The sequence below is a fragment of the Lupinus angustifolius genome, chromosome LG20 (genome assembly GCF_001865875.1).
Source record: "Lupinus angustifolius cultivar Tanjil chromosome LG20, LupAngTanjil_v1.0, whole genome shotgun sequence".
Classification (NCBI taxonomy): domain Eukaryota; kingdom Viridiplantae; phylum Streptophyta; class Magnoliopsida; order Fabales; family Fabaceae; genus Lupinus; species Lupinus angustifolius.
Genome location: NC_032028.1, coordinates 1,510,028 through 1,535,131, shown reverse-complemented (window position 1 = coordinate 1,535,131; position 25,104 = coordinate 1,510,028). Strand labels below are relative to the sequence as shown.

Here is a 25,104-nt window from a genome sequence, read left to right as displayed (position 1 = left end):
AAAAAAACTTTTAATTACAAATTTCAAATTCAAGCTAACTAGTGCATTATATTATATAAAATTTTATCACTATTGTATCAAGTTTGAGGAGGATTTCATGTAAGAATTCATGTGATTCATAAATTTTATATTTTTTTAGTAAATATTTAAACAGCATTAAGAAATATGGTAGAACATTAAACTATTAAAGTATTCTACCAAATCCGAGATATGGATTTTGGAAATGTGTATTAATACTAAATGAAATTATTTTTTGAAAATAAGTTAAATGGATAAGTTATTAATACTCTCATTATATATTTGAAGACTATATTGATGATTGGAATATATTTTATTGGAATTGAGGGAGTACTCAAAAGTTACATAAGGCTTATAGAGCAAGCATAAAAAAGAAAGCATTAATAAGTTGAAATGTATTAATATTTTAATCAATTGTTTCTAAGAACAAATTTTACCATTATTATTTTATCTTGCATTCAAGTTCATTGTAGAGATGATGCATTTAGATATTATATTTTGGTATTAAAATTTAAAATGATATGCATATGTATAATATATAATCTATATTATATATCTATATATAAATTCAAAGAAAATAATGTATATTCTGGTAGAAGATAGATTATCTTCTCAAACTCATTCAATGACCGACACTTGTGATATTTTTAAATTAAATAAAAAATAGAAATATGAAAATTGTTAGGCATTGAGGAGTTCGAGGAGATAATCTCTCTTCTGGTACGACAATATATATTATTCTCAAACTCAAAACATGATGTAACTGTTATCATAATGTAATTTCCACTCTCCTATTTTACCTTTAATATTTTTTAATTTCTATAAAAAAATCATGAGAGGGTATTCACTTACTTCAATAGTAGGTTAAAAAAACATAATTCACATTTTTGTCATATATCATATAAAAATCTTTAAATATACTGATCAGTTCTAATCATATGAACATTTAGATTTTCACATGATGAATGACTAAAATGTGAAGTATGTTTTGTTAACTTAATTTTTGAGCAAGTGGATCTCAATCATAAATAATCACCACTAAAACTTTAAATGCAAATTAAAATTACATCTCTCACCTTAAATTGAATATTTTAATAAAAAATATATTTTAAAATGTTTCTAATAAAAAAACTATAACATAAAATACAAAATATAAAAAACATAATTAAATATGCATAAAATTATACAATAAACCAAACAAACGTGCGGGTTATGGATAGAAATGTATTATTCTATTATTATGTTTTATTAAAATGTGAGGAGGTGGAAACACATGAACCCAATGCAAATGGGTGAGATGACATTGGTTGAGGAAGTGAGAGTTGCAAATGGAAAATAGGAATATTTGTGTGATAGTTAGTCAAGTCGATTAAAGGGCTAATATTTATTCACTATGCCAGAATTGGAATTTAATAATGTTTATTCAACAACGCTTATTTAAGCAAGTGTTGTTAAATGTGTTATCTTTAACATCGTTTATTTAAACAAGTGATGTTAAATGTGTTGTCTTTAACAACGCTTATTGAAGAAAGCGTTGTTAAAGATCACATTTCATATATTTAACAACATTTCTCCAATAAGCTTATTAAATGTGTTATCTTTAACCGTGCTTATGCTTATCAAAGAAACCACTGTTAAAGGTGTTATTTTTAATAACATTTCTTCGATAAGCGCAATTAAAGGTTAATATATTTAACAACACTTATTTAATAAGCGTTGTTAAACATTTGTTTTAGTGAGCGATAATCTTTTCAAATTCAAAAACAAAACCTCACATAATAATACATCACTCAGTTTATTATTTCTCTTACATTTCTTCTTCTCCCTAAGTTACATTTTGTTCTCTTTTGTTTTTAGCTTATTCTTGAAGCAAGTTATCGATTTTTGGTTGTTCTCTTCTTCAAAAAATAGGTAAATCGTTATCTTATTTTAACTCATTTATTTTCTCTTAACTAAAAGTGTGATATTTATTTGTTGTAAAGTTATGCAGATACTGTGAAATTATCGATTTTTGGTTTCTCTCTTCAAGCATAAGGTAAACCGTTGTCTTATTTTAGCTCATTTATTTTCCTCCTTACACTAATAGTGTGATCTTTATTTGTTGTGAATTATGTAGTCATGACGTTCTAGGTTTTTGGCTATGGTGAGCATTAGAGAAGGAAGAATGAACAATTTGTGTAAAATCTCATTACTCATATGTTATTTTATAATATTGGAATCTGTTAAGGTTGAATGTATTTGAAATCGTTAGTGATTTAACAAATCTATTGTAAATGTGGTGGAGTTTGACATGTTTGTCATGTGTTTGATAGAATGTCTGGAATATGTATTGTCTTACGTAAAAAGTAGACATTTAACAGCGTTTGTTTCAGTGAGCACCGTTAAATGTCTACTTTCTACCGCGCTACAAAAAACGCGGTTGAATATAACCATATGTACTACCGCACTCACATAAAAAACGCATAAAAAACGCTGTTAAATAACAATTTTAAACACTGTTGTTTTGTTATTCTGGCGTAATGATTACAGTAATATAATTTTTTTGCTAAAATATCAAGTGACAAATATAAATATAATTTATTAAATGGATAGTACTATACAATGTGTCTAGGAAGTATGCAAATAAATAAATATCCAACTTGACCCATGCAAAGAGTAATTTGGATAAAGAAAGTGTGGTTAAGGTTGTTGCATGGAAATAACTATTAGTGGAAAGCGAAAAGATACTAAATATTGTGCTTCCATATCATCAAGGTTAGGTATAGATAACAATTTGTGCACTTTTGTGCTCTCCACATTCTTCTTACTCGGTTCAAGGTACATTATACTTAATAAAATTGTCATACCATCTGAATAACACAAACTTTTATTACAACTAAACACATCATATGCACCTTATATTACCCTATTGTGTGATAAGGAGAGACTTAATATATAACTATGAGAGTAATTAACATTCACCATTCTTTCGTACGTTCTTGCATTTTATTTTCTATACACATATCTTTACATATTAGCTCGAGCGTCATAATATATTTCCAGTCCCCACCTAGTTACTCCCAAACTGTCTTTAGACGACATTTAAACTACACCTTGCTCAGCTTGACAACCTCCATATAAAAGAACATTGGTCGATATGTAGGTTAGGGAATAAATGAAGACATAGTATTCAACTTTGAGAAAATTCCTTTTGGTGAAGTAATCCTTATTTTAAAGGTAATTATGTAGTTTGCGTGTGTGTATCAGTGTATACCCTAATGTTTATATATGTTTTTTTTTTTTTAATTTTCTTATCCGAAATATGAGAATATATTATATTATTATAAAACTAGAAATGTTATCGGATACAAATCTATCCATTATTATGGGCCTAACCCCAAAGACAAGGCGGAATCCAAGTAATTGAAGAAATAAATTTAAAAAAAGCAGTGGTATTTTTGTAATTATACCCGATACTCATTTGGTCACAACCATCGTTTATTTAAATTTTAAAAATAGATCTAACCTCATCATATTTGCCATTTGAAACTGTGGAGATAAGCAATTGAACAAAATTTGAAGCTGCATTCACCATGGTTCGTTTTTCTTTTCTTTATTCATTTTCCTTTTATTATTAAATCTGATTACGTTTTCCGTTTTCTGAGTCTACATATTCATGGGATTAGGGTTTGAGTAAAAGTAAAATTCAAATCGATGGCTAATTTGTTCTGCCTTGGTTCGTTTATTCATTGCACATTATACCTGCATTTGCATGAATTTTCTTTTATTTCATTTGGTTCCTTTTTTTTATGATCTCAGGATGGACAAGATTCACAGGACCCAAAGCAAAGCACTGCTGATATGACTGCTTTTGTAAGTTGCTGTTCATCATTTCCAATAATTAATGATTTTTTTGTTCTTTTTAGAATGTTTTTATATTGTCAATTTTGTTAGTAATTATGTTGGATGATGAGGTTGGCAATGTGAAAATTGGTGTAATTTTTTGTAGTTTTATGCTTTTATGATTTGTTTAGTTCTCTATAATGTCAATCGATTTCTGAAAATTTTCACTCTCGTTTTTATCCTCGCAGGTGCAAAACCTTCTTCAGCAGATGGTGAGTGATATGGTCTAGATTTGTTTACCTGCATTGCTAACACTGTATGAATATAGTTTACTGATGCTAACTATGATTTTATTTCCAGCAAAACAGGTTCCAGACGATGTCTGACTCCATTGTTACGAAGAATATCCTTTTTATATACCCTTTAAGATTCTAAAGTAAGCTAATCATAGATAGAAATATGCGAAGGAAATTAATTTCAGAGAATGGTAATTAATGCAAACGATCTTTTTTAGGGCCAGAATAAGATATCAGACGATATGAGATCTAAAGTGGCTTACATTTTGGTAAACTTAGCAATATTGCAGGGGGGATGTTTTTGGAATTTGGAAATCTGGTCAGGGAAGTAAATGGAACTGTTTAGGAATGTCATTTAATTTTTTGTATTGTTACCAATATAAATCTGCCACTAGTTTAACTAACTGGCAAGTCTACAATACCCATGAAAATTGTTATACCAATCCTCAAACCTATAACATGATAGCATGTACACACAACAGCACGGGTGGTAAATCACCACTGCATATATGCCATTTTCTTGTTAACTCAAATGCAATCACATGCGCAGCTGTGCATACTTTGTGATTCATAACAAGTGCGGTTTATATATGGTCATATATATGTGCTGTTATGTTATTGGCTATGGCAGGGTGGGCAGGGTTACCGATTTTGTACGACGGGTATTGTAGACTTGTGCTTTACTCAAATTGTGGAAGCACTGTTTTTCTTGACTTCAATGCACTTGATGATATGGGAAACCGTATAAATGAGTTGGAACAAAGCATCAATGAGCTAAGAGAAGAGATAGGAGTGGAGGGCACATCATCACCTGCGGCCCCTTCCAAGCCAAAGGAAGAAGAGTTGATCAAAGAAGAGGGCTCAGCTTGAGTCACATTTTGATTTCTATTGCTTATTGTTCTTGTCTTGCATTGCCTCAGGATTGGTATTGTGTGTCTATCTTTGTTTGCCATAGTGAGTTGGAAAACAGATGTGCTGTGTGGCTGAGTGCATCAGATCCTATGTACCCAAGTCAACTTACTGTTTGAATGGGAAAAAAGGTAGTTGTATTGCCCACTGACTTTATTTCTTATAATTCAATGATATCCTTGTGTCCAAGAGACAACTCCATCGGTAGAGTTGTTATACATAAAGTATAAACATCTGAGTTCAAATTTCTATAGCTACACAATTTACTCTTTCTTTGTCAAAAACTTTGCCTATAAAATAAATAAATAAAATCAATGATACTATTATAATTTAATACTGCACACAATTGGTTGCCCTCAAGACGAGGATGCTCTTGTGTTCATTATTTACACGAAAGAATCATGTTACGAGGGAGAAAAACACAAAGTTCATTGCAGTAGGACTCCATACTCTTTATGTAGGTGAATCATCTTGTTATCTGTTGTGCTCCCACCCTTGCTTCCTCTTAGATACTCAGTGACAAGGTTGATGAATCCATATCGCCAAAGCTTGTTAATACACAGTTCTTATTAGTTATTACCATCCTCTCTTGCAAGACCTCAAATCGTGATTGCATGAATTCATTTAGTGTGTTTCCGTCAACGGTGAAATTTGCTGGACGCATTGTCTGAAATGCAGATGCTAGTCATGCTACTAATAGCAGCTTCAGCACAAACATCTAAAGTTGTGTTTAATCTTGGTTGTTTTTAAATCGTTGAAGGACACTAAATCCTTGTCTCAGTCACCCCCTTCATTTTAGGCCTTTCCGTTTTAATTTCTTATATGAAATGACTGTAAGGTGAAAATTAGAACATGATATCGTCAAGCCAACGAAGAACAGTGTTGTTTGAGTAGAAAACAAAAAGTCTTATAACAATAATAATTACAGAGTAGAGGAAGCAGATTTAACAGTGAGAAGAAACTTGATTTTCTTCTTACTATCCTGGGAAAGAGATATGGCAAGGACACTGCTGCCATGGCTATAAGCAATTAGCATATGCACCTGGCTTGCTGCTATAGCTGGATACATCCCTGAGAGCACAACAAGGTGTTTCAGCATGAGAAGGATCACTTGTCCCATAATTTTTCTGTCCTCGTGTTTCGAACTAATCAAACTTCATGAAATAATATTAAAATATTAATTTTTATTTTTATATTTTTTTTAAATGAATGAAATTTTCTCATTGGTTTAGTACACCAAATAAGACGGAGACATGTGATCCTCACCTTTCTGGAGCACTCGTTAAATTTAGCTTTTATGTTGTTTGTATTCTCAGTGTTTTGTGTTTGGTGGGGTTAGTCACTAGGTCCCACTATGACATTTTATGTTCAAGATTCCTAATCCAATATGCTCTCTAATACCTATTTATATATTATCTTTTTAATGTTTAAGGTCATGTACACCTTTAAGAAAATTTTCAATATGTAAAAAAATGGTACGTTTTAACTAAAATACTCTTGTTTAATCCATATGGGGAACTACATTAAAGAGATGTTGAGAAATATGAGATTAAAAGTAAAATATAAATGTGTCTAGTGTTTCAGAAACATGATTTGAAAAATAATGGAAAAAATAAAAAATCTGAAGATATGGAATGGTAGGAGAAATTGCTTCCCAGTCCTTACAAAAAGAAAAGGTATGTACTTCACCATAAGAGTAATAACAACATGGTAACAATCATGAAATTGAAAGTCGATTGTTTGATAAATTTGTTTTTATACCCTTCTTCAAATTTTAAAAGTTCAAATTAATTTGTTACAGAAAGTTCAATGATTTTTCAATGAATATAGTTTATAACAAACCATTATAATATGGTTTGATTCATATAGCTGAGGACAAGAGTCGCTGTTTCAAATTGGGTTGAAGACTTGAAGAACAACCCACTCCATCAATGTGAGTAGTTCCTTTAATTCATACCCCAAGTATGAACATGTTTTTTTCTCCCTTTATCTGTATAGTTCCTTACGAACATGTATTTTTTCTTTTTGAATTTCAATTCTATATATATCTATATAGAATTATATGATATTCTATATGAATGTGTTATTTTTTATTTTCTTCATCTATATAGTATCATACAGGCTTATTTTTCTTATGAAACTCAAGTGTTTACATCCTTATGAAACTACAAACATTATGTATTGTTCTAGTACTTCTTCATGAAATTTAATTCTTCACATCAATATGAAACTATATGTTGTGTTAATGATTAATATTGTTGTGGTGAAGAGAAAAAAATGTATGACAATGTATAAATTTTATACAATGCTATTGTATCATCAATTATCATCATTAATTATGGTTAATGAATTGTTGTGGATAAAGGTATTGGAAGGTTTTTAATAAAAAGTGGTGTGTGATTCCGATAGAGCCCCATTAAGAAATATTACCACTGTATACTATTCTAGTAAGAAAAAAACTTATGCTTTTATTAGGAATTTGATGCTTTTACTAAGGCTTTAATCTTCACAAGATTGTAGGCTATCATTCACTCTAATCCATTCCTTATCAATCAACACAAAACATTTTTATAAAATTGCCGAGAAGATTGGATTTATGTGACTTTGAAGGCCTCTGTTATATCATATACTCAACAATCAACACACTAAGGTCTAAGAAAATAAGAGTAGGAAAGCACATTTATGCTTTTGTGAATGACATAAAATACATTAAAGAAAAGCTCTGTAAAGCTGGACTGGACATGTTGGTTAGTGGTTAATGTAACGTAACTACTCTAGTCTAGCATAAAGATTAAGACATATTTTACACATACTTATCAAGGGACTAATGTAGTTCCGTCTAATTTACTGATTCATCTAATTTCTAAACAAAATGAGCTAGCAGGGCAAAATTAAGATGCATATATATTGTTACGGGAAGCCACATCTTCTGTCCGAAGCTTTGTACCACTTCAAGTATCCTTCATTTCTCGTTGGTCAAAAAAATAAAATATGAATTAAATATATATTAACTTTGTATTTCCTGACCAATGAGAATGAAAGGTACATAAAATGGTATAAAGTTTGGGGGATGAGGATCACATGTCCCCAACCATGTCTCATTTTCTGTCTTAAGCCGATCACATATTGACACGTGAATTAAAGAATATTTTTAAAAACAAAAAGTGATAAAAAGTAGCATTCTGATTGACTTGTGATATGGACTGAGACACCATTCGAGACGGGTAATATTTGTTCAAAGTTTGGGATAGAAGATGTGTTGCCTTGTTACCCATATGCTCATACAAAATTCGAAGCAAGTTGTACGAGCGTGACAGTCTCCATTCGCCGCATTTATTGGTTAAGGTTAGTGATGTATTTTCATAGGAGTCACACCTAGATAATGAAGTCCACTAATAACATATACGCCAAGAAAGGTGAGTTCATAGATGTTGAAGAGAAACGATAGCAATGCATGTTTTGCCAAAAATATCATACACATTCCATGATAGAGCAAAGAGTAAGCACATATCAATGATCTATTAAGTAAATGGTATACGTCATATGGCACCTAAAATTCACAACAAAAGATGCTTACTTTTCTCTTTAAAGATGTCCACACTCCTCTTATGGCACATGTTTCACTTCCATCACTCACTCTTAAAAGTTATATCCACTAACCTAGTTGTGGACAAGAATGCTAACACACTCATCAGGTTTGTAGTTACCAAATTCGCTCTACTTAGTTGGTACGCGTACATAATATCGTACATGATTCATTATTTTTTATCATATAACTATAAGTCTTTCTTTACAATATGAAATACCATGAATTGATATATATAGTGATAAACAAGAATTTGTACGTAGTTCATGGAGTTATGAAGAGAATTCTGTAACTATGATTAGGTTATACCGACTATTTTCATTTTGTATCGAAACATTGTCAAAGAGAATATTTGAGAGAACCTTGTGGAGGACATACAAATCTTGCAAGTGATGGGAAGTTATATGCTAACCTAGTCACACACACAAAAATGAGTCCTGAAACTATCACTTTCCCTCTGCACTATAAATACCTGCTAGAAATAGAAAATAAATTCTAATGCCTTAGCATTATTGTCTCGTTAGAATTTTCATGTGGATAACGATCTATGCACCTTTACATTGATAAAGCATCTAAAACACTAATAAATAAAGGTACTGACATGACATGCAAAAAAAAAATGGTACCTTGGTACTTTAGCTTGATGACATATTGACATTGACACTAGTTGTTCTCCTTGTGTGGATAAGGATATAGGCGTGCTGATCCATTTTCTCATTGAGCGAAAGGTAGGAAATAAATCAGATTGATTTTTCGATCAAAAGTACTATGTGAAATCTTCGGTTTTTTCCTTGGGAGGTAAGGTATTTTTACCAAACATATGTGGATCCAATCACGATCTTATAATAAGAACAAGAAATCTTTCTCGATCAATCCTTTTTTTTGCCCCCCCATTCTTCGAGAATCAGAAAGATCCTTTTCAATCAAGTTTGAACTTGTTCGTTTAGCAGCTACCTTTGGTTCTATATTTCACTGTCATGTTTAATCAAAGCCTTAACAAATCTAAGATTCATGTTATTCTTTGTGATCTTTCAAGAATAACTTTTTAAAATAAAAAACCAATGGAGGGTAGTTATGAATGATCTTTTGATGCTTGCAACTAGTTTGCATAATTGATATTTCTAGGACAAGTATTTAGTTGAATAGAGGCATAGTAATTGAATGAAATGACATAATGGTTTGAATTTGTGGTAGAGCACCTTCAATTTGAACTAATAGTGTTATATTTAGAAAAGAACTTTATGTCATAATTTCTAATGTATTTAATCTCCCATTCTGTAAGAAAGTTAAGAATAGAATATAGAGATGGAGGGTTATGAACTAGAACCAGTTACTTGTTGTACATAACATAACTATTAGTGATATTTGATTAGTTGTTGATACTGTCTAAAGTCTAATGTTGCCAACCTACCAAATTTGAAGAATAGATATACATGATAGATATCTTTATTGATTTAACCACAATCCAGTATTAAAGGTATAAAATTGATCCATACTTCCAATACATATCTGTCCAATATATTTATCAGAATAAGAATATTGCTACCTTATACTTTAGCTTATATTTTTCTTTGCATTTGTCCTTTACTCACTAGTGGGGTATGAGATACGTGACTATTCCTCACAACAAGAGTCACTCTCAAGATTGTATTAATTAAAAAGAATAATCATAAAAACATAAAATAAATTATATGTATTACTTGTTAGAATATGATTGGTTTGGGACAGGTGATTCTTATTCCACCTTACACTACCAGACGAATAAATATTTTTTTGATATAAATCATATGCATATGTCACAAGAGTTAATTAAGGCAGAACCGAATAAAATCATTATGGACTATGATGTGTTTGATAATTAAGATGTTACATATTTTGATTTTCTAAAAAAGTTTTATCTTTTTTATTCCTCGGCCATTGGCTTAAGGGTGATGATGGCAAAATCAATTTCCTATTGGCAATATTCTTGCATGAAATTAAAGGGTTTTCATTGAACCTCTATTCTGAAATCATTAAGCAGAAAAATCTAGTAAAGGTTATTGTGACCAGGACATGAATGGCATCAGCAGCATTAGTTGTTTCCAATACGGTTGCCATGATGTAATGACAAGGGGAAAATGGCCAATTTTGAATAAAGAAATGAAAAATACAAGTTTTTTGATAGTGAAAAGAAGAGATATTTAGAGATGCTATTTGTATCTAGCCATATTAATAATATGCATATTCCTATCTATCTATATATACATAGACACCAATGCTCTTCAAACCATGTGAACAAGAAGCACTATATCCTCTAGTCTCTATTGATCTATTGAGTTCAGCTACAATTTTCTGTTTTTCAAATATCTTCCTTTGGGCATGGATGGAAAAAAATTGGAGTACAAAGGTGTGGAAGCACTAAAGGAAATAGAGAGTCTGACAATGAAACCTGATGAAGTTCAGGAAAATCTTTTGGAACAAATTTTAACTCAGAATAAGGATACTGATTATTTGAATAAGTATATGAAGGGAACAATAAATACAAGAGAGTTTAAGAGTCATGTTCCAGTTACCACTTATGAAGAAATCTTGCCATATATCCAAAGAATTGCAAATGGAGAAGATTCTTCTCTTATCACTGGCCACCCTATAACAGAAATGTTATGCAGGTAACCTCTACTACCACTAGCACTTAATTTTCGCATTGCTTTATAAGTTTCTGTTTGTTAACAATATTACTGACATGGGTTGTTGCATGCAGTTCAGGGACATCAGCAGGAAAGCCTAAATTGACACCATCAATTGCTGAAGATCTTGACCGTCGTACCTTTGTGTATAATCTTATCATGCCAATCATAAATAAGTTAGTACTAACTTGTACACATGCTTTATTTTTGTTTCTTCTTCTGCTTGATTATGCATGTAGAAACAGGATAAAGATCTGCTGTCCCAAACTGTGTCATAGAGTACGTCCTGCACCAACGAAAACATTCAAAAACAGAAAAAATAATGAAATTTAATTTTTTAATTGACATGACATGTTTTCATTGGTGCGAGAAATGGTTTGGGACAACAAGTCATTGTTCGTAGATACGAACAAGGATCTGTTGTCCCAAACTGTGTCATGAAACCATGTCCTGCACCGATGAAACATGCAAAAACAGAAAGCAGAAATGATGTGTGAGTTGAATGAATGAATATAATGAAATAATTGTATTGTAGGTATGTTCCTGATCTGGATGAGGGGAAGGCAATGTATCTGTACTTTGTAAAGGAAGAAATGTTGACACCAAGTGGATTACCTGCTAGGACAGTTTTAACAAGCTACTACAAGAGCAAGCACTTCAAGTGTCGCACACGTGACCCTTGGAATGATTTCACTAGCCCTGACCAAACCATTCTCTCATATGACAGCAACCAAAGCATGCATTGCCAACTCCTTGCAGGTTTGATATACCGCCACCAAGTCCGAAGGCTCGGTGCTGTGTTTGCCTCTGCACTCCTCAGAGCAATTTCATTTCTTGAACGTAATTGGAGGCTCCTATGTGAAGAAATCAGAAGTGGCCAACTAAGTTCCTCTATAACAGACACTGCATGCCGCTCATGCATGTCTGCAGTGCTTTCATCACCAGACCCATGTCTTGCAGATGAAATCATTGAAATATGCAGCCAAATTTCTTGGAAGGGAATTCTATGTCAACTTTGGCCTAAGGCTATGTACATTGAGGCCGTGATCACCGGTTCCATGGCTCAATATGTTCCTGCTCTTGAGCATTATAGTGATGGGAAATTGCCTTTGGTTTGTACCATGTATGCTTCTTCCGAGTGTTACTTTGGTGTGAACTTGAAACCCTTTTGTGACCCAGCTGATGTTGCTTTTACACTCTTGCCTAACATGGCTTACTTTGAATTCCTTCCTCTTGGACATAATAATGGGACACTTGTGATGAATTATGATGAAGAGGAGCAAGTCTCAAATGATAAGCTTGTGGATTTGGTGCATGTCAAGCTTGGTTGTTTTTATGAGTTGGTCATAACAACATTTGCTGGTGAGTTTTAAATCAATTAATGCATTTCCTAGCCAGCTCTTCAACATCATCATCAACTAAGTTGTTTGCACAATAAAATTTTGACAGACACAGAACATATTTATCTTATATACTTCTATCTTCTTTGTATATATATGTTTTCCAAAACAATAAGGACCAATTCTTAATTTCATTAGGTGAGGTCGACTATATTAATCGAAAATGTCATAGTTTTCTATAATAAATCATGTTCATTGACAAAATATTGATACACATACCAAAAAACATTGGACACCATATTGATGTCCAATTTCTGGTGTCAAGGAAACATTTTACTTTCTATAATCTAAGTATCAACACAAATGCATTTCTGACTTCTTCTTTTTTCTTACTATACACTACTTATAGGGTTGTACCGGTATAGAATTGGTGATGTGCTCCAAGTGGTTGGATTTTACAACAAAGCCCCACAATTCCGATTCATCTGCAGGAGAAATGTTGTAATCAGTATTGACACTGAAAAAACTAATGAAGATGATTTGCATAGGAGTGTGACTATGGCCAAGAAGCTATTGGAGCCTTATAATGTTCTACTAGTGGAGTACACAAGTTACCCTGACACTTCTTCAGTGCCAGGACACTACGTATTGTTCTGGGAAGTACTTCATTGTGGCTCAAAGATAGAGTCAGGGGCCCAATTACTTGATCCAAATGTGCTTCAAGAATGTTGCATTGCAGTGGAGGAGCAACTTGATTATGTATATAGAAGATGCCGGAGCCATGATAAATCGGTGGGGCCACTCGAGATATGTGTGGTGGAACCAGGAACATTTGATGCATTGATGGATTTGTTTATTAGTCAAGGTGCTTCGATCAATCAGTATAAGACACCAAGGTGCATTGAGTCAAAGAAAGCACTCAAGCTTCTCAAGTCTAAAGTTACAGCATCTTTTTTCAGTCCCAGAGATCCCAAATGGGTCCCTAAAATGTGTTGAAATTTATGATATTTTGCTTCTACCATAAGTTAGTGGTTACAAAAGAATCTGGCTTTAATCAATCAATTTTTACTCATCTTTCCTATGATTGCAAGCAGAAAGTTTTATCCTGATATTCCTGAAAACAAAAAAGCTAACTAATCATATTATCATATGATGAGTAAAAATTAAAAATGTTGAACTATATGATTATTGAGAGGGTAAAAAGTACGGTATGTTTGTAATCCACAAAGTGGTGATGGCTCTCGACTCTGATGTGCACACCATATAAATATATCATTCATGGGCTAGGAAAATTATCACATTATGGTATATGCAATAATATTTGTTGTCTAATGAAGTATGTGCAATGGATTCTGATGGTTCAAAGAAATCAGATCTCTTTATCAATTGATAAATAGGAATCAATGACACAGATATGACATACTTTGTGAAATAGCACAGTAAATTATACATCAGTAAAGAAAGATTGAAACTTCCAGATAAATTCATTTTTCAAAGGACAGAAACAAGCTATGGGAATATAGAATATATACACAAGAGTTGTAATACATGTATAGCTAATAAATAAAGTTATTTCATAGCCTCATAGATATGCTTAATTGTGCTTCTTCTTTTTTGTTATATTTGATATTTTTCCCAAACCACTGGTTAATGACCAACAGGCAGCAGTTTTGATATTGTAAAATTAAAAATAAATTTCGCCGTTGCCGGGGATCGAACCCGGGTCACCCGCGTGACAGGCGGGAATACTTACCACTATACTACAACGACTTGAATGTTAAATAATAAAAAGTAAAATAATAAATAGAATTAAAACGATTATAAGATATGAGAATGGAGAGCTTTTGTTGATGTAATGATGTATACAGATGATATTAACAGTGGTGAGTTGTGAGAGATTAGGTAAAAAATTAAATTGTATCTTATCTCTACCATTTCTGATTGAGTATCACATGACATATAAAATATTAGATAACCAATATATGCTTACTTGATAGTCTTATCATGCTCATTCACTAAACTATAGTAGCTTAGAAACGAGAGGGTTTGTAACCAATAACACTCAAGTTCAACAAAGGTTTTATATTAAGAAAAGAAAGGATTAATGAAAGTGTTCTACATGCATAAGCTATTATATAAAAAATCATTACTTTATTTGTTCATTAATTATGTGTTGTGTTTTGAATTTTGGGCATTAGAGATTAGTTAGTTGGCGAAACTAAAGAAAATGAAGTGTGAGTGACTTTGTTCAAATTCTATGAAATTCACAATTATCCTTTCTTATTTTCTTCTCCTCTATTCCCTAACAAAATTATTGTGTATTCAATCCAATAGTCTCATACATGACCGCTTATTTTTTTATTTTATTTATTAAAATATCTGGTTATTAAGATTTCGTGTTAAAATCTTACTTATATTATGTCGTTACTTTGTTTAAGATCCTTCGGTAGCTTAAATTTGGACTCCTAACAAACTACGCATGCATGATATCATTATTTCTCATTTTCTTTGCAATTTTAGTCGATTTTAATCAAATGCTTAATGGGCTAATGTTATATATATTGACCCACTCATGCAAAATATCTCACTTGATCCATAAGGCTCGGCATAGTTGATTTATAACGGGTTAATGTTATATATAATGTTAATAGTTCGATTTATATCATATAAATAATAATGAGATAAAATTCAATCTGATAAATCAACAATGTATTGGTCTAATAGTATAAGGTCTTATTGGATCTTTATGGTCGATGATTTGATTTCTATAAGTGATACTTGTTGGGAGAGACAAACACAAACCGTGAAAAATATTAGTTCATTATCCAAAAAAGGTGAGATACCCTTGATAATATCAAAAAGAAAAACCAATTCCATAATGATATAATTGATTGAAAAATTATTAGTATTTTACTAATACTAGGTGAATACTAGTTGATAATTCATCCAAACAACTCCATCTTTTCTTACTTTTGCAGTTTATGAAGCTTATGTGTCACAATCGTTCTGATCATGAAAATAATCGACAATAAATTCTGTAACAAGTCAAGATATTATATTCTTACAGATAATGTTTCAAATTATAGTAAATTGAAGTTGAACCTTTTTATTCAAATAGTGATATTTCAAGTGGTTTTGTTCTTCATCATTATCCTTGTTTTATGAGACTTTAATTTCTTCCCCATACAGTAGTTGATTAAAACGAAATGCTACGACATACTCCATGCTTTTGTAATAATTAAGAAGTAGATCTAGCCAATTGAAACTAATTTTAGTGATCTTATTATAGTATACCAACTATAAGAAAATAGGAGGAAAGGACAAAGTTTCTTGTTTCTGTTTTCGAGGAATCTACATTTAGAAAATTTAACTGAAAGATTTGGCACATAAGACGTGTCGAGTTCAAAACCTATCCGACAAAACATGTCTATGGAAGGAAGAGCCTCAAATATGTGGTCCCGGGATTTCGCTAGGGTTTCAATTCGACTACATTGCCCCAACTAGAAACATATACTTAGATTCCGCAATGTACGAAACTAATTAAGTTTCCGATAAAAGTCATGAATACTGACAAAGTGAGAAACATATTTGTTGTTCTGTAGTTTTATGTCATTGAATGTGATTGACTAAAAAAATATTTAATAATTATAATTTTATAATGAATAATTTTTTCAACTAATTAGAATTAATTGTATAAAAAATATGATAGTAGATGTGGTTCCGACTACCAAATGTACATTGATACTAAAATTGTGTTATATTACAAAATATATATTTGTATATTTTTTTTAGAGGAACGGAAAATTATGTTGGTATTATGATTTGAATTTAGGGATTTTAGATTTTGTCTGGTAATTCTATATGCTCTTGGGGAATCGCCATATTTTTATTGCTTATAGTGAGAAAGATAGTGATACATCCAAAATGTGATAGTTTTTATATATAAGATTTGAAAATATTATTTATTAACATCAAAAAGTAAAAACAATTATCTCTATTATTACTTTTTTTGAATTTTTTAACAAGAGCTTAATTTCATCTATTTTAAAATATCATTTTGAGTATTTTATTTTAGTTGCTTATATAAGATTTCATACAGATTATTCATTGCACTAATTACTATTTAAACAATATAAAATATGAGATACTTTGATAGTAAATAAAGTTATTAAGCGAATGAAAAGAGAAACTTAGTGAGTTTTAATAGTTATTCAGTGGATTTTCAGAATAGGAACCTGTAAAAAGCACAAGGTATATTTTACTATATTGAAAAGTGATGTTTTTTGTTTTTTTCTCAATGAACCTTAATCTTTAAGGGTTGCTATTCTCAATCCATTTTTGCATAAAAAAATTCCAAGAATAACAATGAGAAACATACTAGTACTTATTTTATCAGCATGAAGAGAAATATAAGTAATGGTATTTCACTGAACGAACATCCACTTTTGATCTTCTGCGTAGTACAAGGTGTTGCTAAGTTCTATCCTATACATAGTAGCAAAGGTTGTTAAAGAATAGAGTAACTTTAGGGTGAAAGGGTAGGATAGGATCGTAGAATTGGTGGACGGTAACACAAAACATAACTCTACTTAAAATACAAAATTATATTAAAAAAAGCCAGACATATGTATTATGCCTAAAATAATAATATATATAAGAACTTAGAAAATCATAAATAATAAGTCAAATTAACATTATTATACTGTAAAATCAAATGTCACATCAAAATAGTAATAAAACTCATAAGTTATGGAAATGGTTCTTGAATTTGGGTGGCTGAAGATGTAAGAGTTAAGTTTAAAAAAAGCGAATTGGGCTTAAAAATAGGTCAAAATTAAGTTTAAAATGGGTTGGGCCAAAACACGGGTAAAAACAAATCCAGAATTTGAGAAGTCAAGTTGAAACGATTGTCTTCTTTCTCAACTCGAAAACGGACAACGATTCGACGCTCCAACACATTGTTCCAGCACTACTTCGCTTTTTCGTCCGTTTCAACACGATTTCCACCATGAAAAGCGTTGAATCGTGCGATTCAACGCTTTGGAGCGCTCTTTTGACAACCTTGATAGTAACTACTGTAACTCTTTATGAATGAGTGTGAGTGTCATATATACTTTCGGTATTGTGAATAGTTTTGAACATTCTATCTCTAGTGACATGACTACATAGAAAAATAGTCAACACATTCAATATTGCTCACAACACCTTCAATAGATCGATATCATATTTATACTCCTTGAGAAATATCCATACTATAAAAAAAACCTTAATCCGTGCATGTACGGTGATTAAGAAGGGTGGACAAAAGGCGAAGGTTGTATTAGACAATCGAAATTGAGTAATCATAAAAAAGAAATTCATGATAGAGTTGATGTTATTGTATGGCTGTCAAATGAGCAAAAGACATTGCATTAAGCATATAGTAGTAAAAAATAACCAAGGATCCTACATTCACATGAACCAGTAAAGGTAATTAAACTAGTTCACGACTCTTGGTGAGAAATCAGACCACGAATTCATCACATCACTTTGTTAGGGCAAAAAGCAAATCTGCAATTGCTTCCTATCAGTTTTTGAAAGTTAGAAATCCAAACTAAACTTATGTCTCAATTAGCTGACAAAATCATACCGGTTAATGAACTATTGAGATCCAAATCACAGGAAAATAAAAGCATCACTCAAACACATGTGTATACATATATTCCTCTCAAGTCACAACATAAACAAGGATACAAGCATCTTTAATCTTACAATAACTAAAAGATCAGCAGCAACTAGAAGTTTGAAAATCTCCAATCAGTCACATTTAACTTCGATATTGGGGAACCAAAGGAAGCAGTGGTAATTGCTTTCCCTTCTGTAGGTCAGGGATCATCACCTCCAGAATTTTGTTTAGTTAATATTGTTTTAATTTCATCACTGCTAGACACAATCAATTTAATCCGTCAAAGATGATAGGATCATCAATGAAGTCCTTCACATTTTTAAATCACCAATTAAAATTTTGAAGTTGTAAAACAGTGATAAACTGAAAGAGTTAATTGGTGACATAAAAACTATCAGAAACCTAACTGATAACACTAATTACTTTTAAAGAATTAGATTGAAGTTTTAGTCTTTTGATATATTAGCTTTCTCACCTTCCAATTCCCTAAACTTATGCAAATACCTTCTGAGTGGCTCAGCATAATCATCAAACCCTAGGGTAGCCAAAGCCCAGCAAATATCATCTCCATTCACGGTCTTGCGCTTCTCCTTGTGACACTTGTCAGAAGCTTCACCTGTAACAAAGCTTATGAACTCAGACACACATTCTTGCATGGTTTCTTTACCTTCTTTGGAAACTTTGGCATTAGGAGGCAAGGTTTGCTTCATGATCCTCCCAACATTAGCTATTGGAAGCAATCGATCTTGATCTTTAATGACCCCTCCATCTTGAGATCGATGAGCAGAAGTTTCACTTGCTGTTGCATCTGTGAAATTGTACTTAAAGCATTCTATGTTTGAGACTTTGCCTTTATTATCACCCATTTGTTATTGTTAGGTGTATAAACAAGGGTCAATTTTAGTCCTGTAAACTAGAGACACGTTGCTCAATTAAGGGGTCGAGTACCCAATATATATAGGAACTATCATGCTTATGTATATATATGTATGTGTCCCATATAATGAGAACATACATCATCTATCTTAATCATTTCTCTATTTCTTAATTGGTCTAATGAAAAGTTAGAAAAACCCTAAAAATATAAAATAATATTTTTATATTACTTACATAAAGTTGATTATTGAAAATAGGATATAATTGAGATTGAGAATAGGATGAGTTAAATTAGATTTGAAAATAGAGTTAAGGTATTTCCTCACTTATTTTTGCACTAGTTTTTTAGCTTTATTTCAAATGGGACAAAATTTTAATTACAACAATAATTAAGATTACTCTATTTCAGAATAGTTGTTCATATTCTCAATATTACAAAGTTATCATGAATGATTCCTTAATTTGATTTAAAATTAATGGTACACTAATTAGTTGAAAGCTATGAGGAGTTACACAATATTTTAAATAATAACAAGAATAAAAAAAACATCTACACAATTTATAATGTAGACAATGTAATAAGACAAAACAATTTTAATATTTTGTTAATATATTCATGCAATTTATATGCAAGACTCCATAAATTATGTATAAGCGACCACAACTATTATCATACGGAAGAAAACAATATGCCTCAATTAATTACTAAATTATTGATTACATTTTCACTATAGTAGATTATGAAATTTTAAAATAATTCATTTTCTCTAAAAAAAACTTAAAATCATATATTTCTTTAAGACATTTCACTGACTAAAAACTTTTAAAAATAGATAAAAATAATTTAAATATTAGAATGCTTTTATTAAATAAAATTTACCATTATATAAAACATAATTTTAAAATAAACCGGTGCAATGCATAAGCTTCAAGATTTTGCAAAAAAATCACTCGGGTACCATAAAAATACATATAATGAGTACATATAATAATAATTTATGAGTGAAAATGATTTTTATGATACTCTTGTGAGTATCCACATAGGTATTATATTTTAATTAAATTTTATATGTTTTACTTTTAATTTTTATTTTAAGATTAAATAATATCCACTTTATTACTATTTTTTTAGATAAATTATAGTGATTCGATTACACTCATAAATATGTATATATATTATTAATCATGTAATAATTATTTTTATATATTAATTATTATAAAATATATAAATATATAATTATAATTAAAAATTCATTGAACAATATTTGCTACACATACGAGTGCATGCAAATAGTGCAGCAATGCCCACATTTAAGTAATATCTGTTAGACCCCTTTTTCATCCCTATGTATCACTTTTTATTTATTATAAGTATTTCAAGACTTAATTTAATATATTTACAAATATGATTCCACCAAAAAACCTATCTAAAATATATATACATAAATATTTTTTAGCTTCATTAAGAAACTTAAACTTTAAAATTTCTTTATACATATATCGAATAATATGTAATAATTATATATACTTACTAACTTATGTAATTATTAATAAATAGAACAGTTTTGTTAGATTAAAAAAAACTAAAGTACTAACTTTTTAGAAATTCCAAAACAGCCTAACTTATAAAATAGACGAGACCAATGTAGATTAGAACTAGATTTGACAGTAAATGTTCCATGAGTCACCTTACCTAGTCTCACATCTACTATCCATAATTATATGTATTAATGACATGACACCTATGAATATCTAAATCCATAACCCTTTGTTGCTGTAAGTTAGGTTTATATCTTGTTGTTGTTGGGGCAATCAAGTTCCTAAATAAAATGACACAACTTTTTAATTATGGTGAGGATCGATGGTCCCTGCACTCTTTCTTTTTGTCTCTTAATAATTAATTAGTTTCTTTAACTAATGCTGTCAATTATTTGGAAGTAAGTACAGTAAATAATGGTAAATTAATTTGATCTTGTGGACAATATTTTTTGGCTACAACTTGTTGTGAACATTATGAGTGCACGCTATTGTATGAATGTGGACCAACTGCCAAATTTAAGACCTAAGAATGACAGATTAATTTAAAATTAAACTCTAATGATGTATTAACTTACATAAGACTACGTATTTCAGTTGTTCAATAGAAAAGAAGCACATATTAAACTCTAAGGTGAAGGGGTGTTTTTATATATATATATATATATGTGTGTGTGTACGACCCATACAGTTATTTTATTAAGTGTAAGGTATTCACACAATAAAGAATGCAGCTTTGTATGTACTTGTTTGAGAAAATAAATGGAGTGAGCTAGACAAAGTGTGTTGTGCTGTGCTTGATTTCTATTTTTTATATTTTATAATCTAAATTAAAAAAGAAACCATGTAAAAGAATAATCTAAACCTCTAGATGTGTAAAATGTGAGACTGATAATTAGAATAATAGTTGAGACTTTCACACTTTAATATAAATAAAATTAGTATATTATTTGTCTCTCAAACTAAGTCTCCCTACGTGAATACACGATAATGATGAGCTATCGAATTTAAAAGAAGTCACCAGCTATATATATATATATATATATATATATCTAATCATTGTAACCTTCATTAATATATATATATATATATATATATATATATATATATATTTAATCTAAATTGTTCCATATTTATTAATCTAAATAGAAAAGAATAATTTGTAAATCCTGTGATCAAGTTAAATTATTTCATCGGTGCGTATTAACTAGCGAGTCATGTTCTTGATCTTGATTCTTCAATATACATATATGAAAATGGCTAAATTTCTTACTTCCATTTATTAGGAGACATGTTCCTTAAGCATTTGTACGCTCCTAGCAGATTATCTTTTACAATCATGTCAACTTTGATTTGATATATACCTTACCTATACGCTTGTATTTAATGTCAACTACGAACTATAACACTTACTTGTAATCTTATATAACAATGGGTTTAGAAGAGAATGTGATTGATCCAATATTCAGTTCTGGAAATATAGAGTCATGAGTTTTTACACATATTCTTATCAAAATTCCTTCATAGATAAGTTTTACTGATGTGGAATATTTCCGATTTTCGTTCGGACGTATATTTTCCTTCATGTATGTAATGTAGTTTGTTTGTGAGTTGAAATTTAAAGTAGAATAAAGAATAAAGTAAGGCTTCAAATGTGAATCTCATCATTGTAAGAGGTTTAAAGTGAAAATAATTCTAAAACAATTATTCAAGCAAGTTTTGTATTACTTTTACTGACATTTATCATCTATCTCTCTATTTATTTACTACCTCTAACTTAATGAAATCTCATTTCTTCTTTTCCCTAATGAAATTTAAAACTCCCATTTTATATTTAAGCCACAACCCAAAAATGTTAATCAAGGTCTAAAATATCTGAGACAAGTTTAAGTGTCGTTAATATCTATGTAGGGTTGTAGGCAAAACTCTTAATGGAGTCTAGGTTATAGATTAGAAATTAAGCAAAGAGATGGCAGGGTATGATGATTGGTGGGAAATGTTTTATGCATATATAATAATTGAGGCTTTGCTTTTTAGCATATACTTTTTAAATGTGTGTATAAATATACAATAAGATACTTATTTATATATATCTATATATATCAATGTCAATATTCGAACGATATAATTCATGAGTGAATTAATTATACTACAATTTGATCAGATTCCTTCTGTTTTTTACATTTTGATCAGATTCCTTGTTTTTTATCAGATTTTTTGTCACAAGTTGTCAACTTGTGACAATAAACAAATTTAAACTTGAGAGTGGATCTAGGCGCATAAGTTGGAAAGTAACTTTGACTAATTGAAAATAAATTATTTAATAAGGAATATCTTACATTCCAAATCTTTTCCTTTTCAAGCCCACTACTTCCCACTTTGGTTAGGAGGAATCTCCACCCTCAATTTTTAATCTCTAACCACTTGTCACTCTTTTATAGTGGGCATCTTAATTTGTACGTAAAATAAAGTAACTTCTGGTATAAGAAGATAAGTTATCTCATACAGATACTAAAATCATGATATATGTCAAACTTAATCACTTTCTACAAAAAAATATATTTCTAAAATTAAACAAAACACCTACATATGTCATACTTTTATTGGCGGAAAAAATAAATTATCTCCTTGTATAAGAATATATTTTATTCTAATTTGTTTATCTCTCCTTAATGAGTTCTTTTTGAATCTGACACAATGGCTAATAGTAACCATCCAAGTATGAGATATTGTATAAAATGAAGTTATTAAAATATTATTTTGGAACTATACATTGTCTTTATATTTTAATCACGTCCTCTAATAAAAAATGTCAATTTTAGGTTTTAATTTAGCCATCTAATAAAGTAAACCATCAATCTGGTCTTCTATTTTTCTAATGTTTGACAATTTCACCCATTTTATCATGAACAATGTTAATTAGATTTATACCGAAATATATCTAATTTGTCTCTTAATCATTTCCCACAATCAGAATATGCATTTTCTCATATGAAGATAATGTCCCGTAATCATTTTCTCGTATAAAAAAACATTATTGAAAAATTGATAACAGTAAAGGTATCCTTAGGTTAAGGAATTCAATTTGTACCACATCAATGTCCATTTGATGGGCCCTAGATATAAAACGAAGCCCACAAAAAAACAGGCCAATATGTCCGAAGCCCAATGCTGTTATTGAAACTGGGCCCATAAGTCTAACCCTAACTACATGCCTTCTATTTATTCAGCGTAATCTTTCATTTTTCCTATGTCCGCGTCTTCTCCCTGACCTAATATCTATATGCAGAAGTTCAATTCCATTCAATCTTCTTCATTTCTTTATTCTTTTTTATTTTCTGGGTCATTCTCTTCTTTTTGTTATTGCTTTGTTTTTATTTTGAATTTTTATCAATGAAGGCGATGATGCTTTGAACTACCTATTTTATGAGGGAATATATAACATTCCCTTGTGATTACAAATCTACCAATGGATCCTTCTGAGCCTTACATTCCACTTTTTTTTATTGAATTATTTACCTATTATCTTTTTTTATTGGATTGATGTTATTTGTGGTTTTTATACACGATATAATTCAAATGAAGGAGCCATGGAGGTGATGATATTATTTTCCGAAATATATAAATGTGGACTTTATAGACTACAATTATCTGATCTATGGCTCACATTTATTTTTTTAAAATATATTGTCCGAGTGATTCAGAAATCATGAATCGTGTTTCTTTTTTTTAATATTTGTTTGAGGGTTTTCCTGTGTCGATTTTAGAAGTTTTCTACGTTTTGCAGTTAACTTTTGTTGTTTTATTTCATTACAAATGGGTCGGTTTTGCGGTTTCAAATATATTTATACTAATCATTGAACAATTATAATTTTTGTGGATTTTTGTGGTGACGTCCTCTAAAGTTGCATTGCATAGGATATCTAATCTTTACCTTGTTCGTTGTTACATAGGTGCAGTTGATCTTAGCATTGTTTTCTACTGTTATATGACGTCTTGGATGAATGTTCATTACCAGACAATCCAAAAATTCAAATTTAAAGGGCTCATGAATTATTGAGCTTGTAAACATAACATACTGACAAACAAGTCTGGTTGAGTAAATTAAATTAATTGATGAGCTTTAACATTTTCTCATAAAATGAGACAGTCTCAGTTAAAGAGCTAATGGAAAAATAAGAGGTTTATAATTTATTCTACACAAGTGATACGAGGTTTAGAATTTATTCTACATTTGGAATGGTTCAATGATAATCATAAATTGTCATGGATCAAATGAATTTCATAAAAAAGCCATATAATGAAGTGAACAGAAAATGTATCTACTTATAGTTTGAGTTTGATACATTGTTACCATCACTGTCTTTACACTTCACATTATATATATATA

At 30.4% G+C, this 25,104-nt stretch overlaps 3 protein-coding genes and 1 non-coding gene across 4 annotated transcripts; 2 read left to right on the top strand and 2 right to left on the bottom strand.

The window, feature by feature from the left end:
- On the top strand, nucleotides 3,496-5,292 carry LOC109335061 (heat shock factor-binding protein 1-like). The gene is made up of 5 exons (XM_019571108.1): nucleotides 3,496-3,593; nucleotides 3,817-3,870; nucleotides 4,089-4,112; nucleotides 4,201-4,243; nucleotides 4,861-5,292. Exons 1-5 carry the CDS (start codon nucleotides 3,591-3,593, stop codon nucleotides 5,004-5,006), a joined length of 270 nt encoding a protein of 89 aa, XP_019426653.1. The 5' UTR covers nucleotides 3,496-3,590; the 3' UTR covers nucleotides 5,007-5,292.
- LOC109336250 (putative indole-3-acetic acid-amido synthetase GH3.9) lies at nucleotides 10,774-13,871 on the top strand. The gene is made up of 4 exons (XM_019572729.1): nucleotides 10,774-11,279; nucleotides 11,372-11,473; nucleotides 11,833-12,659; nucleotides 13,047-13,871. Exons 1-4 carry the CDS (start codon nucleotides 10,990-10,992, stop codon nucleotides 13,631-13,633), a joined length of 1,806 nt encoding a protein of 601 aa, XP_019428274.1. The 5' UTR covers nucleotides 10,774-10,989; the 3' UTR covers nucleotides 13,634-13,871.
- On the bottom strand, nucleotides 14,336-14,407 carry TRNAD-GUC. The gene has a single exon. It is a non-coding gene; the product is annotated as a tRNA-Asp (tRNA).
- On the bottom strand, nucleotides 18,314-19,224 carry LOC109336251 (nuclear transcription factor Y subunit B-5-like). Its single transcript, XM_019572730.1, has one exon. It carries the CDS (start codon nucleotides 19,166-19,168, stop codon nucleotides 18,749-18,751), a length of 420 nt encoding a protein of 139 aa, XP_019428275.1. The 5' UTR covers nucleotides 19,169-19,224; the 3' UTR covers nucleotides 18,314-18,748.